The 17625-nt window shown below is 38.3% G+C and overlaps 2 protein-coding genes across 5 annotated transcripts in view; both read left to right on the top strand.

Moving 5' to 3' along the window:
- The first annotated feature begins 22 nt into the window (after window positions 1-22).
- LOC139104283 (uncharacterized) lies at window positions 23-3122 on the top strand. 3 transcript variants are annotated; one of them, XM_070659677.1, is made up of 4 exons: window positions 23-270; window positions 638-1294; window positions 1512-1636; window positions 2638-3122. In XM_070659677.1, exons 1-4 carry the CDS (start codon window positions 173-175, stop codon window positions 2673-2675), a joined length of 918 nt encoding a protein of 305 aa, XP_070515778.1. In that variant the 5' UTR covers window positions 23-172; the 3' UTR covers window positions 2676-3122. The 3 variants fall into 3 exon arrangements, with proteins under 3 accessions (XP_070515778.1, XP_070515777.1, XP_070515776.1); XM_070659676.1 differs by lacking the exon at window positions 2638-3122 and having other exon boundaries at window positions 669-1294; window positions 1512-2198; XM_070659675.1 differs by lacking the exon at window positions 2638-3122 and having other exon boundaries at window positions 1512-2198.
- Window positions 3011-17625, top strand: part of LOC139104290 (neurotrimin) — a 293896-nt gene continuing 279281 nt past the window's right edge. For both annotated transcript variants that reach the window (XM_070659688.1, XM_070659687.1), the window contains exons 1-4: window positions 3011-3118; window positions 3271-6852; window positions 13942-14311; window positions 14562-14613. In XM_070659688.1, the coding sequence (XP_070515789.1) occupies window positions 14599-14613 (15 nt within the window). In that variant the 5' untranslated portion in view covers window positions 3011-3118; window positions 3271-6852; window positions 13942-14311; window positions 14562-14598. The remainder of the gene's footprint in view (window positions 3119-3270; window positions 6853-13941; window positions 14312-14561; window positions 14614-17625) is intronic.

Genomic DNA, 17625 nt, shown 5'->3' with positions numbered 1-17625 from the left:
TTGTAGGTCGTGGAATAAGGTAGGAACTATTAGAATTACTAGAAAGTTACTAAACCAGAGCAACCAGTCGCTCTTAGAACAAATAATTTGTCACGCCCAGAGGTTAATCAACCCGTTACGTTGGTATTAGCGAGATAAGTGAAGATCGCGTGGTGGGGGAGTACTGTTTGGAATGCGTAAGATTACTTCGGTTGTTGCGAAACGCACTTGTGAGTATCGCAGAGTATCGCGAGCGCTTGTGAGAAGTCGGCCTGGCCCCGGAATCTACTGGTAAGGTTTTCGGTTACATTGCCTTCGCATAATTTTTATAATTAAACGCTGAGCGTTACGCGTGCTGTTTAATTATTGGTGGAAACGTTCGCTTACGTCTACGTTGCATTTTGACTCGCTCTCGAGGTTAAAATGTTTTTTAATTATTCTGTCGTCCAGCCGACTCGTTGCACTTCGTGACGATAAACATTATTAACGCGCGCGGCACTCGTCGCGACAACGTTATTAGAACGAGCGAGCCTGCGTAAAAAAAAAAAACAAGGAAAAAAAAAAACAAAAAAATTTCTCATAATTCTCGACTTTCCGGGTTTAAGCGCGCGCACTCGCAGTTGCCGGCGCCCTTAATTGCTGCCGTGTTTTATTACAGCGATATTATTTTCCCTTTCGCCACGACCCAGATCTCCCGCACGATGTCGGCGAACTCAGAAGGATGCGTGTGCGATTACTGCAGCTTCATTACGGGGGTATTGATACCGGAGATGGTCTACGATCGTTACTTCTGCGAGACCGGTTCCAGGGAGTTCGTCGAATTAGATTCCGTCGACGCGAAGCACTTTGAACGGAATAATAGTCGCGTAAACGTGGTCCATCGTGTGACGGCGCACGTGAAGTTTTCTGGCGTGACAAACACCTTTCACCTTATCGTAAAGCAACCTAGACAACTTGACGACAGTCTGCTACCTTTCTCGCAGTCATTTCTTAACGAGGAGATATTTTACAGCAAGATGACACACGATTACGGAACCGATAACATCCCAAAATGTTACCTATCGGATTTAGGTCGATATGGTCGGCCTGTTATTGTACTGGAGGATTTAGCCGCACGTGGTTACATGCAAGCTGTAGATGATAAATTAGACGAGGATCATCTTAAATTGTGCATCAAGGTCTTGGCGACATTTCACGGCAAAGGACTGAAGCTGAGGGAGTATAATTTTCCCATTTTCAGGGAGTTCTATGCGAAACTGTATGAACCAACAGACTGGTTGCATTTTCGTACAAGTCCAAACGCAGACAAAGTCAGGTAAACTTTGCTTCTAACTTGTGCAAGGTTTCTTGTACGTTTCATGTTCGAAGTTATAAAATAATTGTCTTTACTTTGAAAATATAATTATGTAGAATAAAAAAAAAAACATATCTATGTTGATGTTTGACTTTGTTGTATAATAATGTTATATTTATATTTAACAGATTATTAAGTTTAAATAAAAAAATATAATTTTTTATTATGTTATTTATAGAATATTTGAATCTACGTTAAAAAATTCCGCATTGAAAGACGAAGCAAATATTTCCGAGATAATAAGAAAAATGGAAGATGTAACAACCAAACTGGAACTTAACGATTTTTGGACCATTTGTCACGGTAATTTTACACGAAGTAATTTGTTGTTCAGGTACGAGAATGGAAGACCATGCGACGTAAAAGTTATTGATTGGAGTACAATGAGATACTGCTCACCATCAATTGATTTTGGTCACATTTTCCTCCAAAACCTACCTGGTAACGAGAATTTATCGGAGATCAAGCAATTTTCTGAAAATATGTTACGGATTTATTTAGAAGCTATTAAAGATAAGTACCAAGAAGTAAATTATAAAAGTTTGGAACGTGAAATTATCTCTAAACTACCGTTCGCGTATGGTATGATTGAAAATCATATGCTCGGAGAAACAAAAAGGATGTTACATGCGCTCGATCTTTTAGGTAGTTTTGATTAAAATCTTTAAAATTGATTGAAAACTAAACTTGATGTTTTGGAATTTCTTGCTTGATTCTCTTTTTTTTTTTATTCTAACATATAAAGTATTAGATTTTTACGATTTCTAAGAAATATGAAATAATTGCTTCATAACAGGCATTGTTAGCATTAAAATTAAGAACGACGTATTAATGTTACAACTTATACAATAAATTATAAAAGTTTTATTATGGGTTCTCTTCATTTTAGCGGTTTTTTTTTAGATAGCTTATTAGACTTGCAGGATTGTTTTTATGTAGTATATGCACATCATATGTACCACAGCTGCTACTACGATATACAATATCAGTGCCTGGCGATGAAATGCAGTATGCTGCTTGGAAATGCAAGCCCATATTGTTACTTTGGATTACTTTTTCTTGGTTTTCTCAAAGTTGATATCTAGAGTGTTATTTTTTATTTATTCACGTTCTATTAATACTTTTATTAATTTGCATTACGTATTATAACAAAAAAGTTTTATCAAATGAGTATTTTTCTTGTTCAAAATTTCCATCTTGCATTTATAGAATTATTCTGTACGTTTTTTTCTTTTTTTACTACAAAAAGAGAAAAAAATATAAATTATTTGTTACGTTACTTTATCTCTCGGTCGTTTCCGTAGCCTCGGTTTGCCCTGAAGCGATATTTCGCGATCCTTGAGGTTGAATTCTTATTGGCCGACGTACACCGGAGCTCGCTTGTTGATGCAAGGATACCCAATATATAGCGGCCAACAAAAAGATCAAGATGATGACAGAAACGAACATCCGTCTTCCTCCACAAGTGGACTTTACTGCAGCCGTTATGATGGGAGGACATGCCGACAAGACTTGCTTTGATGGAGGACATTCTTGTGTCGATGCAACGTGGCTGCCGTTGCATGAGCAATGCGTTCTTGTCAAACCCCACCACCCCATTTAGAATTTTGACGGTTTAGAATTTCGACGGTTTTTTTGCCAAAAATAGAGCCAAATTACATAGAGCTTGAATGGAAGTGAAATTAGATGGACTCTGTCATGACAACGAACGATCGTCATCATCAGTCAATTACGTAATGTAATCGATAAACAAATTCAAAATTTATTGCCGTAGATAATGTAGTAGTAAGTATAAATTAAATGTGATACATCTAAAGTAAATTCGCAAATATTAAGAAGCTTTAAAGCGATTAATACGAGCGCGTAATTTACTTAATTACATAGTAACATTTAAATAATTTCGAGATATTATTCTACTTTTATATTTTATATTGCAGGAAAAAAAAATATGAGATTGTGATCGTCTATGTTTTGTCCGAGCTACACGACAGCCACGTTCTGATTTTACAACACCGATTTAAGCAATTTTGCCGGCAGTCCATTTTATTAATGAGGCAGCGTACAAACAAATACAAATGAGGACTATTCCCATGCGCGATGCTATTCGCGCATCAAACGAACATATATCTGGGGTTGACCGCGCGCGCTTGGGCACGGAGAGATTTGGCGCTTCCGGACGGTCCGGGATCGTCCGTTGCAGGAACGGATAGAGTCAGAAGTTGGAAATTATGTACATAGTTGACGACCCCCTTACGGCTTTGGCGTTCGTCTATCTCTGTGCTTACAGTACAGATGTTTGTGGCATGTTGATCGCGGTTCTGCGGCGCGTCCGTATAGAACAACATCGTGCTTCTTACGCAGGCATAATACATCGACTGCGTTTACGTTTTCGCCTGAACAATTTGCCGAGCGTGTCAGTGTTTCAGTTTCATAACTGTCGAATGTAGGCTTTAGATTGTTTCCCATCGCCGCGTTGCTGTACACATACTAACAATTTATGCTACAACCTATCCTTATCACTTTTGCTTTTCAGTCGCCGTCACGAATTATTTCCCGATAGAATTGCATCGCGATTGATGTAGTGGTCTTTCTGTAAAATCGATGGAACTGCGTGCGATAACAATTTAATATTCCTTTCAAAATAAAATTGCATAGTGGAATTTTGTGACGCATCGTAATTTTAAATTATTTTATTTGCAAGGTACAAAAGCAAATGAATATTAAGCTCCATATGCGATTCAAAGTGGAATTTTTATCATTATGATAACACACTTATTACTCAATTATTACGGTATTATATTTTATATGTTATATTGTATAATAACTTTTTATTATTTTTATATTATTCGCGAGTATAATATTAACTTAGACAAATGACGGGTTCTTTGTATAAATAAGCACATACTTGCGCAATAGATTATTTTCGCGGCGTGTTATTTTAAGAAATCCCAAGTGAGTTAAGAGAAAGCAGTAAAAACAGCTCGTCTAAGTAAAGACTAACTTAATGGTCGACAGTGATGTTCTAAGATTGGACCACTGACAAAGCTGGCGATACTACCCTCGTCTGTCTATTCTTCTCAGCTCCTCTTTTCTTAATTCTGCATTTACGAAGTGAAAGGGCAAATGTTCTTGAAAGGGTTGCGGGGCTTATAATGAAGCGGTCTCCGCGGGAGGCAAACGATTTAATTTTGTGGGTGTCAGCCGTACGTCAAGCCTGGGGTAAATTAGCATTTATTAAAATTTCAACGATCTGACTCTACCGTTCCAATCTCTTGCGTGCGACGCGAATTTCATTGACGCAATGTTAAACGAAAAATAACATGGTTCGATAACTGCCTTGACTGAACCAACCCGGCTGGCTAGTCCGGCCGACGGTGTTCTCGGAGCGGAATCTGGCTGAAAATTTCACGAAATCGTTAATCTTGGAAGACTTTCCCATCAGTCTCGAGCTTGGAATATATGCATAACGTACATGAATGCGCGCGTGACCGGTGAAATTATTATCCGGCATATCCCGACGAGGAATGTCGCTCGAAAAATTTCCAAACGCCCGCATGTTTCTCACCCACGGTCCACTAAATTTTTCATGCTTGCATACCAACATTATGCTTGGGGCGGAAATTCCTTGCGGTCGAATGCATCTTCACGCTTCCGTGAAGAATGATCGTGAGCTTTACGATGACTATCGCAACGGAATATCGCAACAGAGTAATCATAGTAATAATAATTTTATCGAATGCATTACGAGTCGTTCATCGAATTAACGCGCCGTTTATTCTTATTTTACATTTATTTAGTGAATTTCTCTGTAAAATAGAGAATTAGGGATTACGTAGAATATATTATAATTATGTAATGCGATCGTATAGTTATATGTTTATAGAAAATATGTAATTAATAATTGTAATTAGTAAATAATTAAATTTAAAGCGATTTCAAATAGATTCATAAATTTATAAATAATTGCGATAATAATCTAGAATTGCGAGCTTTAACCAGATTGGAGCGTTATAATGTTAAACTTATTAATTTACTATCAAAATTGAAATTTTGAATTGCATGATATGTTATCGCACAATATACTACTCTTATCTTTTTACTGATTACTGGTTATATTTCGCAATCACGGAGGTTCAGAATGAAACGATATCTCTGTTATTTCTAGTTCTTGCGTTACGTGAATATATTGTGAATATATAAAGGCATAACGAGTGCCGAGCATAGAGCGTTTCAGCGATCGTTCTAGATCAAGCTATCATTAAGAATTGTACTTTTTCATTGAGTATCGACGTTTCGTGTAGCAATCACCGTCTTCAGTGTATTCTGCATATCATTTTGTCGCGATATCGTAAAGGTAAATTACGTGATAGCACGTCGAGAGTTGCAAAAGCACGGCCAGCGAACGCTTTCCGGGTGCCAATAATTTACCATGGTTAACCGTATTTGAATTGCGATCGTTAGCTTCCAGCGAGATTCAACCGGAAATTATTAACCGAATTGAAGTCTATTTGATATTGATGCGTTTTGGAGAGTGCTCGATGTCGAACACTCGTTTTCTTGTCACTTCTCTTCCCGTCGTAATTATTATAAATATTATAGAAGATTCTTATCGGTCTTTTTTATTTAAATTTATATTAAAATTTTTTTTAATTATATATATGCTCTTTTAATTTTGTAATTTAATTAACTAATTTAATAAAAAATTAAAAAAAATACATTATATATGCATAATAAAACCGATAAGACGGGAGAGAAGTTCGAGAAGACGTCCAACAGAAATTATTTAATTTATAAGTATTTAGCTGCGATAAAAATAATCGTGATAAATTGTTGATAATTACAGTAATGTTGCAGATTGTTGTTCGATCGTTATTAGTTTGATTTAAATTGACGCCAATTTTACTATTAATTTTCGCGCTTTGTATTGGTAGCATTGGTGACGCTTTCTTTTCCGCCGCCATCTTATTCGCTTCGAGGTAACGATGGTGCGGTGGTGCGCGCGATATCGCTCCGCGTTACCGGGCGTATTTTCGTGGCATCTTCGAGTTTTTAGTGCGAATAATAGTCGGAGAAAGTTGCTAATGGACCGGGCAATTGTTATTTCGTATTATTTAACACGTACGATCTGTATTTATCGCGATTGACTACGATTTATGTCGAACGACCGTTGCTGCTCCGTCGAGACTGCGTACATCGCTCCGTTGTATGAAAAAATTACGATTTCTGAGCCGAGTCGGGTTTTAGACTTGCTTCTCGCTCGAAATCTATCGTGTGTGCTTCTGGAGTGCCAGATTAAAGAGTCGGGCGAGCCTGATGACGAACTTTTGGCCCTTGGCAAGCTAACGCCTTGACGGAAGAGAGACAGACCAACGGAAAAAAAGAAGAGAGAAAGAACGAACGGAAGACGAAGAGAGGGAGATGGCAGGGAGGAAGAAAGGAAGACAAGATGACGTCAGAAGGAGGCTCCATTTTACCAATTCGACGAGAGATGGCACTTCGGCGGAGGACGATATCGCTTGGTGAGTCCATTTTGTTGTCAGAAATAATAATTATCAATTATTACCAATGTATTCTTCAACAAAAACTGAAATTTATTTCTCGAGATCAAATGTTTCGACGAAATTAATATCGTACGGTGACTGCTTTGCTCTCCTCTCGTCGTTTTTGCTTTTCTTTCGAGAAAAAAAAAAAAAAAATATTTCAAAGCTTTAGCAACGAAATAAAAAATTAAATAAAAATACACAACCGACGCGGAAATGAGCTTTGCGCCGCGATTGATTACCATCTTATTTATCGATTAACTTGCCAGAGGCATTTTCGCGCGAGCCGCAGCGATAGGGTTAAAATTTCGCGGTCGGATTTTCGGAATGCGGGAAATTCGAGAAAAGCCATGCCCCCACGCCCGGCGTTCGTTACCGCGAGCGAGCTGCATCGCCGCATTGTACGCGGTGTTAAAATCGCCGTTATCGTTTTACGGAATTTACGGCGCGGCGCGCTGCGTGTCCGCAACGAGAAAGAGGGAGGGAGGGAGGGGGTGGAGTGAGCTCTCGGTATTTTGCGGAGGGGAAAAAGGGCGAAGGTGAAGGGGGCGGAGGGAACGTTGCATGCCTAATCAGACAACGACGGTAGACAGTGGTTTATGCGTTCGCTCCATCTGCAGATTTCCGTTTAATAACGTCATCTGTATGCAGGGGTACATTATCTTTAGCTGTCTCTTACCCGCCTTTCGTTTCCACCCCGTTGAAGGATCCCTCTCTCCTCCCCCCCGCGCGCATTTTGCGCCGCTTCTTTCCCCGTGACGTAGCGGCGGTTGTTTGTTAGCGTGCTCATTAGGTAAGCCACGTGCGATCTCGCCCGATGGATAATCCTCGAATCTCGTTGAATTAGTATCGCGATTGTCAAGTCGTTACGACCGCCGCTCAGAAAAAGTGACGCGGGGGTCGTAAAAATAAAATTCGTACTCTACCATTCTTTAATATTTGATTTTACGCTGTGTACGTAATATATGTTTCACGGGATGCTTTTTTTTTTCTTTTTTTATTTTTTTTGCGCTACGCCTCTATCATTATTCTCAGATAGAAAGTGTTTAATAAAACCAGCATTTTTTTATCTATTTTTATAATTTATTCTTTCGATAAATAAATCAATTTATTTGCATTTTGTCGGAAGCAAAACTTTTTACCTTTATTACGCTTTTAAAAAACATAGCCGTCGCGAGTTATTAATTTTTATTTATAACAACGGTTATAACATAATTAATAATTTTTTTTTTTAAACGATATCACGCGGATAAGCTGCAACGAGGCCTGTTCAAAATTCCGTTTTGAAAATTAATACGGCAAGAATAACCGCTTAATGAATACGAGACGCTCTAAAATCAATCAATAATAAATAAATAAATCGAGCTCGGCGGAGTCGAACTATTACAGTATCAGTCGCGATTGATTCTCAAGATTAAATTTCCGAGTCGATAACATTTTAAAACTTTAGAATAGACGGGATGGTTGCCCGACGGGTTTTTTCTTCAAACTACGCTTTGTCATTTCTCGTTAAATCAAACGTTAGGTATTGAATAAATTAGTATTACAGTACAGTGCCTCTCCGGTGCGCCTTTCTTTGTGTTTAACTTGAAATAAAGAGCAGGAAAGTCTCCGCCGCGGAAGCTCTCCCGGTCCTGATATCGACTATGTTGACGAGACACGGGGACTGAGTTTACATAGACGCAGCTAAATCTTGGTCTTAACCCTTGCTGCCCTTGTCAAAATATGTACGCCGGAGTAAGTTCCGTGCCTACGATCTTAATCCGACGGCTATCTGGCGCCCGGTAATTTACGGGAATCGGCGAGCTGCCCGCGCCGACGACAGTCTCACGCTCGTCTTCAACAAAGGTTTTCAAACATGGCCCATATAATTATAATTAGCATATTAAAATGTTAATGAACGTGCCGTTACATAGCGGATAATTAGCAATTAAAGTCCGAATTATTAATGCTTTCATGTTCAATCCCGGCTGTTATTGGTAAACGCGTTGACATAATTCGGTTCATAAAGTTTAATTCGTTCTTCGCGAGCATGCTATACCTTACATTTCATTCGGAAATTAACGTTTCTCAACACCCGACGGTTTTATTATCATATGTATTTTAGGTACTTCAACGCTATACGCGGATTATTGTATTTTTATTTATTTTTTAATTTACTTTTAACGTAAAATTTTGTTTCGTTTCTTTAAAATAAAATATTGTTACTTGCGAAGTGGATTAATTAATTTTAAATATTTATTTTGCATCGAGTATCGTTTGTTGAACTGAAATTAATTCTAAACCCTTTCGTGGTCAGTAGTGCTTGAATTAAATTTTTATACATTAAAACACGTTCGCAGTTGCGTAGATATGTAGCTCGTTACTTATCAGTGCTACACGAGATTAAAAGATAAATCAAGAAAAATCGTTTGCTCTAATTCGAGACTAGTTTTTCCCCCCAGAAATGATCTTTAAATCGTTGAAAAATCCACGAACGAGAAGCGGCAGCGAAAATAACGTTCCATACACGACTGTGATTTCCGCGTCTAACGTGCCACTAAACATAACGGCAGCCATTCGTTGACGCTTTTTAGATCTAACGAAACCTGATGGCTTTAGAAGGTCAAGTGAAATTTACACGCCGTTAACTTTTAATATATGTCACTCTTCTTTTACGCGATTTCACCCGAGATGGGTGATGACGAGGATGCGAATTTTTGACGCGCGCTATTCTGCCATCATCGTTTATATTCTCTCACGCGAGTATCGAAATGCGCGTTAGTCGTTAGGAAAGTTTTTTTTTTTTTTAATTAAAACAAAAATGTTTTATGCTATTTTTTTTTATTTTTACATCAACGCACTCTCTTTCTAAATTTGACCGATCGCGTATCTGCTCTAATAAAGAAGCCTTCGCGGGTTGAGTGACGTGGGGTATTGTAATTACGATGAATACATAATTAGGAGGTGACTATAGCACGTGCGTTCTTTTGTACGTGTGTGCGGTACATAAATCCTTTCGGCGGGAGGAATTTTTGCGGATGACAGTTTTTCGACGGCGTATCGGATATCGGGAGGTCGAATCCTTTTGGGAGCGAATCGATTTTCTGCAACATTTGCTAAAAAAAAAAAAGGAAAAAAAAAATGGCTATCTGGCAGGGGTCGGCTCGCGATATTTTGACAATGAGTAATGACAATTTGACAAATGCACCGCGCGCTTTAATCCGCGATGGGCTGGAGGCACCGGGGATTCGTATTCCACGCACGACTTAATCGATAAATTATCGAGGGATTCGCGGGCACACTCCTCTCCCTCTTTGTCTCTCCTTCGGGACCGTGAGGGGGACGATTTTGCAGTTCGCGTAATTCACCGATCGCTATGCCCGTGCAGTCGTTAAAAAGTGTTCTAAAAAAACGGAGAAAAAAAAAAAAAAGTTCCACGGCTCGACGCTCTTCTATGGTGCATCGGCACTCGGATTCTATGGCGCATCTACGATTTGTTTCCCCGTTTATTACGCGCGCGTTATCGCCGTAACACAGCGAGAGTTTCATCCTGCGATAGGTCCCGATCGACAGCTCGATCACAGCTCGCGGAAATTGATATTACCTCGCGGTTTAGCGTCTACGCGTGCTGCGTCCATTACTTTAACATTTTCCGTAACATTGCTTTGCAATACGTCAGGTTAAACGCGATCGATCACGGGCCGGTTTATTTATGAAGCGCGATTTAATTATTCGCTCGTGAAATTAACGCTGGAATAAGATTGCTCGCGCATCCGGAAAAGGCGAATTAAGCCAGCCAGTCTATTTATCATAAGTTTTGTCAAATTTGGTACGCCAAACAGGATTTCAACTGCGTTATATGCTCATATTCGCGTCCTTTGATAAGCGTTATTTACACCGTGGCTATACGCAAATATCGGCATCGCTATTCCTATTTGCTCTCCGTTTGTCAATCTGCACGAACGATGGACCATTACGCGCATTGGTTACGACTGGTGTATTAATTGCTTAGGAATGAAATTACAATGCGATAGTCCGTGAATAGTATAAACATAATTTTCATTAGCCAGATTGTGAGGATGTACGACGTACACATATACGATATAACAACTAATATTTTATCGTTAACATATCGTTAGCTATTATCGCGCGACGTTTCCTCGAAGAAGTAATACTAATATCGTTGCACGAATGCACGCGGCACGAAAATTATTTTTATCGTTGAAAAAAAAAGTCCAACAGCTGATATTTCGGTACAATGCGAATAATTAATAGCTCGGCTATTTTTCACGTGGCGTCTATATTTCGTACACAAGTGATCGATGTTTGTCGCATGTGCGACAATTAATTACACGGGACGTTGCTTTTATTTTTATTTATTTTTTTGTTTGGTTTTTTTTCCCCCCTTTGTTTCTTTTTGGATTTACCAAAAAATAGTTTAAGGAATAAATATTTTTTACCTCGATTCGAGATGCATTCTGTATAATTAATTATCCCGGCGTAGAGCGAGCGACGATTAATTCTACATGAAATATAGATTCTACGGGAAGAGCTCGTTTCCTTTTTGCCCGACGGCGTCTGGCGCAAAGATCTAATAAATTGAAGTCTGTCTTGTGATCGTCCTCTTCATCCGTGACTTAAAACGGGTCACATTCTTCGGGCTATATCGCTTATCGCGCAGAGACGAACAGGACTAATTTGAAAATAGAAATGACACCCACAACTGCGTTCCAGTCAGCCGAAGGAATCCCTTTATTACATAGCGCGCCGGTAGAGTATTGCGCGGTGAGGAATGCCCGTCTTTTTAGCGATAATGACGACGCTCTGGATACCGGATGTCAATGGCGAAGGCAAGCCGTTCACCAAGACCGCCGCCTCTCGTCGACGTAGTTTACGGAGGATTATCGACAAGTCCCTAACGGGCACGTTTAATGAAGAAATGATGCGCACGGAAGAGCCGATTTATCGCCCCGCGTTTGCGCTAATTTTCAAGTGATCGTAATCGGCTGCAATCTATCTGTCGTGCATTATCGTACCGTCGAAATTATCGTTTGGAATTCGCGTAAATTCCAGCGCGAGATTCCCCGGGGAGTTTGCTCGCGCTTACCAAAATTTTTTTCTACCCGGCAACGGCAGTTTTATAAACGGGTAAAAGAATAATCGCATTGGAATAAAGTACGGCGAGTAATTAGAAAATAGAAAAAAAAAAAAAAGATTGCAGATAAATAAGTTGCTCGGTAATATTTTAATTAAATTTTTTTTTTTTGTGAATTATTACGATCGTTCTTTTTATATTTATCTGGTTTTGTATTCTAAATTATTTACGAACAATGCGAACATTCGTGCGGAATATCGGGAAGTTGCTTGGACAGTTGCACCGAATCGTTTTAGCGCACCCTTTTTTTTTCCCACGGAACAATTACGTTTTATTACGTTTGAGCTCGAAGATAAACTGACTGTAATTCGATGGTATTTTGCTCCCTCGTGTCTTTCCTTTCGTAAGTGAGGTGTTTGTCTTATTTTCGCCGACAGCTTCCGTTCTCGTCTCGTTTATCGCGGAAGTCGGTCGCACGTTTGCGGCCGTTTCCCCCGTTTGTTTTTTTTTTTTCTTACCGAACCGCTGTAAGAAACGTTAATTAATCGATGCTTTCTTTGATTAACAATGCGGCTGTACAAAGTGCTATCGCGGAAATTTTCATCCGCGTCTGGCGGATAACATCGCGAACAGTTTGCGGATGAGTTTACGTGGTTACCGCGTGCGAGGCATAATGTATCACACCCGCTTACTTTCGACGCTTTATCATTGTAGAGAAAATGTGAGATTTAAGATATTTCGTGGACTTAGGATAGGTCGTGTTCGCATTTTGAGACTTTTATAAGAAATAGAGGAAGCAATTTCATCTACGAGATTTATTCTTTTTTTTTCTTTTTTTTTTTTAAACGCGCGCTTTGTGATCTCCACTTCTGTCTGATAAAATAAAACGCATGCATTGTAAAAGAAACATATGCGACTCGCCGATCGATGCGCGGCCGCGGAGTTAACAGCTACGATGGTATCGCAACAAACAAATAGAAACATTAAATTGTAGTGACGATTGAAATAATGTAAACCATGTAAAGGAAAAAGAAAAAAATAAACGTCATACATCTTCAATTAATTTTTTAATTGAACAATGAAAAATAGAAGAATTTATTATTCAAGAAAAATCTTTAATTGAACTTTTCTAAAATATATAATTTCTTTTTTAGGCAACTAGTAAATTTTCTATTATTTTCCGACACCAGCGAAACGATAAATTTATATAAAACTAATCTATTTTAATTTATATTTATATTTAATTGTTTTATTTGTTCTGGTCTTAAAGTAATTCTACTGGGGGGAATAATAAGTAAATTTATCTATTCAATTAGTTAATTAAAGTACTCATTTAAATTAGAAAGCAAAGAGCGTTAAATTACTATTATTTGTTGAGTAAATAGAATTATTTAATTTTATTTAACGAAATCTTATAAAATTGTCGCTTTTAGGCAAACTAATTTTTTTTTTTTTTTCTTTTTTTTTTATCTTTTACGTACAGATCTTGCCATACTGCGGAACATATTTTTCCTGAAATTATATTCAGAATTTAAGCCGACGAATTTTACGGTGTCGTTTTTAGGTACATCATCGTCGGAATATTCACGAAAATTCACTTGCATATGAAAAAAGTAGTACGGAGAAGATTGAGAAACTTGTAATCCAATTTTTATTATCGTAACGAAACGGCCGTCGGTTCTTTCGCAAACGGCCGCAAGTCTCTTATTTCTTCGCGCAATTTCAGTAGCAGTGTAAAAGAATTCCGAATTTACTCTTCGTTATACCGATGCATGAAATGGAAATGTAACTTTAAGTACCGCGGGTTAATAGAAGCTCTTTGTCCCTTATCTCCGTCACTGCAACTAGTTCAGCAGTATTAGCAAGTGCGCATAATTCTTAAAGCGACGTATCTTTTCAGCATATTAAATATCTATCAACTTAGTTTTACAGAGTATCAGTATTCGGCGCGTGTTATTGAAGCAATTTTTTTTTTCTTTTTCTTTTTACAGTAACGTCGAAAGAAGAAGCTGTCGTATCCTTGGTGCCGGTATGGAACAAATAAGTCACCGCCCGTTCTTCGACTATTCGCTTCGGGAGTGTTAAAATCTCGGTCTTTAATCGGGAGTGCCGTTCAGTGTTGTGTAAAAAAAAATTAATCCATAATTCGCTTCTGCGATTCGCGTGTGTTTTTGGTGTGTGTCCAGTGCGCGCGTGTTCAGGACGAGGATACGGTTCATCCCACGCATCCTGAGAGGAGGAGGAGATCTAGGAGGTGCCATGCTTCAAGCGGAGCAACGTACGAGGATACGGTTCAGCCCACGCATCCTGAGAGAAGGAGGAGGCCTAGGAGGTGTCATGTTTCAGCGAAGCAACATCGAGGTGAGAATAATTTTTTACTTACGTAAAATCAACGTTTTAATATTTATTGACATTTTTTTATCGCTTTGATAAGAATCAAAGGTAATAAAAAATTTAGTAATTAGTAGAGAAAAATTAAATTTACGCGTGATCTTGTTCGGATTTGAAAAATTAATTAGCGCTTAAGCTCTCTCTTTTTTTTTCTTTTTTTTTTTAACAATGCATATTATTTTAAAGGTCTTTAAAAATGTATATTTTATATTTGTTACAGAATCATCGTGGCTACGGCCAGTTGAAGAACTCCAGTGATGCGCATCGAATCGGTGAGTCAGAAATATTTACTTAAATAATCAACGTTATAGCCAATTGGATTTAAAACAACCGGGATTCTTTTCGTCGTTAAATCGGCCCGTCGCCAATCGAACGTATGTGTGTTTAAAAATCAGCTGCATAACTTCACGGTAGAATAAACAGAATAGTAATTACCGAGTGAAATGGAATTCAACCTATGCTGTTTATCTTTCGGTGTAACAATGCAGCGCGCCTCTCGCGACGGATGGTACTTACTCTTGCGTAATGCTATTCGCGAATACGACGAGCATTAACGACACTTAGATGATCTGAAGAATTTAAACGCCACATTCCCCCCCGAGTAGAACGAGGCATTAGCGATACTTGCGGGATAATTCGAAGGTGTAGGGCGTCTCGTAGGTTTTTTTTATCAGGCATATAATTAAACGGAAGCTTCGCCAAGTGAGTTGGATAATTAGTTTTTCTTACGCAGTCTGTTAAATAGCAGATTTTGTTTGCAAACTTAACCGAACCCTTTTCTCACGTAATGTTCAAATATTTGCATTTGAAACGAAGGAAAAATTTATATTTCGCAATAAAGGTTTGAAAGATTTTTCAAGGAGCTGCGTATTTTCTCAAGATAAAATAGTTAATTATATTTTTGCTTTCTGAGAAATATAAAAGTTGCTAATGCAAAACTATCAAATTTTATTACAACGCGAATTTATTGCGTTAAGTTAATCGATTTGAAATAATTTGCGTGGGAGCGTCTGCTTGTTTTATTTTGCATCGTGAAGATTATGTCCTATGTATAAAATTCGTTTCGCTTATCGATTATTGTTTAATTATTTCGAATTTACTCGTTTCTATTTTTCGTTCACAGCCGTTGCATATATATATATATATTTTTTTTTTATTATTTTTTTTTTTATAAAAATATCACAAATTACATTTTATTGTCTTGTCACAACATATGATTATGTTCGTGATATTTCTATTAAACCAAACGTTTGCTCGGTTTCAATATAGAGAAACAGCTGTAGAATGATATCACTATATGTCAAAATCGATAAAGGAATTATCTTGGAAAGCTTTTAAATCAATTTATTTTCTCGTACGTATCACAAATATTAAAAGCATATTTGCGACGCAGCCATGAGGCGGTATTAGACCTGCACGTATACATAGGTACAATAGTATATGTGGAATCGATATCGGCAGTTAATGGGAGTGTAATCAGTTTTGTGGTCATATGTACAGCGTTATTCATGACGTCAAATTATTACGCGACTGTCAGCGAGACATTTATTGAGATATGCATGTGTATGCACATAGAGTCGCCTCCAATTTTCCTATCAAATATGATTTAACCTATGTACATCGCGTAACAGCTTTTACGCGCGTACACGTACACACGGAGAAACGGATGCAGACTCTCGAGAAAAGGTTTTCGCGCGCACATATGTGCGTCTTCGCGTTTGAGGTTCGCGGTTTTAGCGAAGAGCCGCGGTTGAACGTACGGCAATAATTTCGCCGCGATTACGGCACTTTCGTCATGAAACTTACCAACAGCTTAATTAGACGCGAATGGGCTAATTTAAGGTAACTGATAAGGTCACGGAAATGTGACCCCGTTCATCTAATCGTTCGGTTTTAATCAAACGCGCCGGCGTTCAGCTCGCGCGCGCCTCCCTCCTCGGTATAACCGGCGCAAAAATTGGCTCGTTAATTTTAATTATTTCGTTCTGGGCCGAGCCGCTTACGCGAATTTCCTGCGCTTGTAATTAGTCGATAGAAAAGTTCATTTGCGCGGGGTATTATATCAAATTCACTACGTGCGGCGGTTTTTTTTAGCCGCTCCCTCTCGTCGCTGGCAAATAGGACATTGAAAAATGCCGGGTACGATAAGCTCGCAAAGGAAACTTTTATTCCCACAGTGACGCGCGAGTCGTGGGGCGTTTTAATGCTTTATATTATCTAGCGTGACCAAGAAGATCGCGCACGCAGACAAATATGTTTATTTAGCTTGCGAATCACGGAAAATTTACGTTATTGTATTTATGCAACGTGTCTGGATTTCTTGGGGTAGATGTTTTAAGAAAAATATACGCTTTATACGCATATAAATTTTTTCCAAGTAAATTAAAAAGGAACAAAAAAAAATGAACAGATATATTGTATATATTTTATTATATGCAGTACGAAAGCGCGTTATCTTTTTGATGACACGATTGATTATAAAACAACTCTTTTATTTATTTATTAATTTTATTTTTTTTTTATATCTCACGCGATGTAACGTTTCACTCAATATCAAAATTAATCGATTTGTCATTTTTTTTTTCGAGAAAGTAGTTTAAAAGTTCACTGTCCGTACGCCGGAAAAATCCATACTCATCTGAAGTATTTATCGAGGTAGATAGCTTAAACGAAGATTATAAAGATCGCGGTCCATTAATGTCTTCCTAGAGGTCTATTCAAGCTGCACCGTGTACTAGGTGCATTACTTGATTAAATTGACTTAGTCCTGCACCATGGAGCTCTATTGCGCGAGTCTACGCTTCATTCTTTAGACGAATCCCCCAAACCAGATCTTCTTGCGAAACTACTTCTCTTATATAACGGGCAGAATCGTCGCGGCGTACGTTATTTTTTAGACGCGTTAAATATTTAAATATCCCGCCGAAGTGTAGGCACGTCTCTACGTATTAATCTGATTAAAATTTTACGTATTCCCCTGGACACATATGTATTCATATGTTATAGTATATAAAATTAATCGATTGCTGATGTTCACCGCGCGCGGCTACGCGAAATGATTTATTCGCACAGTTAATCAATTAGTTCTTCGACATGTGGTTTGTTATAACCCTAATGCAATGCGATCCATAATCATCGACACAAATACTTCTTGATGTCATGGTTGATTAAGCAAATAGAATTATTAATGCTCAGCCTATTATATCGATATAGAATAACCAAACAATTAACAGCTACGCCTGGTATAATTGCCTCAAGTGATAATTATTGCGGCTCATCGATAA

This window comes from Cardiocondyla obscurior, linkage group LG07 (assembly GCF_019399895.1).
Source record: "Cardiocondyla obscurior isolate alpha-2009 linkage group LG07, Cobs3.1, whole genome shotgun sequence".
NCBI lineage: Eukaryota > Metazoa > Arthropoda > Insecta > Hymenoptera > Formicidae > Cardiocondyla > Cardiocondyla obscurior.
Note: the sequence above shows the minus strand (reverse complement) of the source record. Positions and strands in the feature narration are given on the sequence as shown.

Bases quoted from the DNA above. Each gene is read 5' to 3' on its own strand.
- LOC139104283 (XM_070659675.1), top strand. From the start codon at position 173: ATGCGTAAGATTACTTCGGTTGTTGCGAAACGCACTTGTGAGTATCGC. The intron at 271-637 runs GTAAGGTTTTCG...GTTTTATTACAG, and splicing joins CCTGGCCCCGGAATCTACTG to CGATATTATTTTCCCTTTCG. The intron at 1,295-1,511 runs GTAAACTTTGCT...TGTTATTTATAG, and splicing joins CCAAACGCAGACAAAGTCAG to AATATTTGAATCTACGTTAA.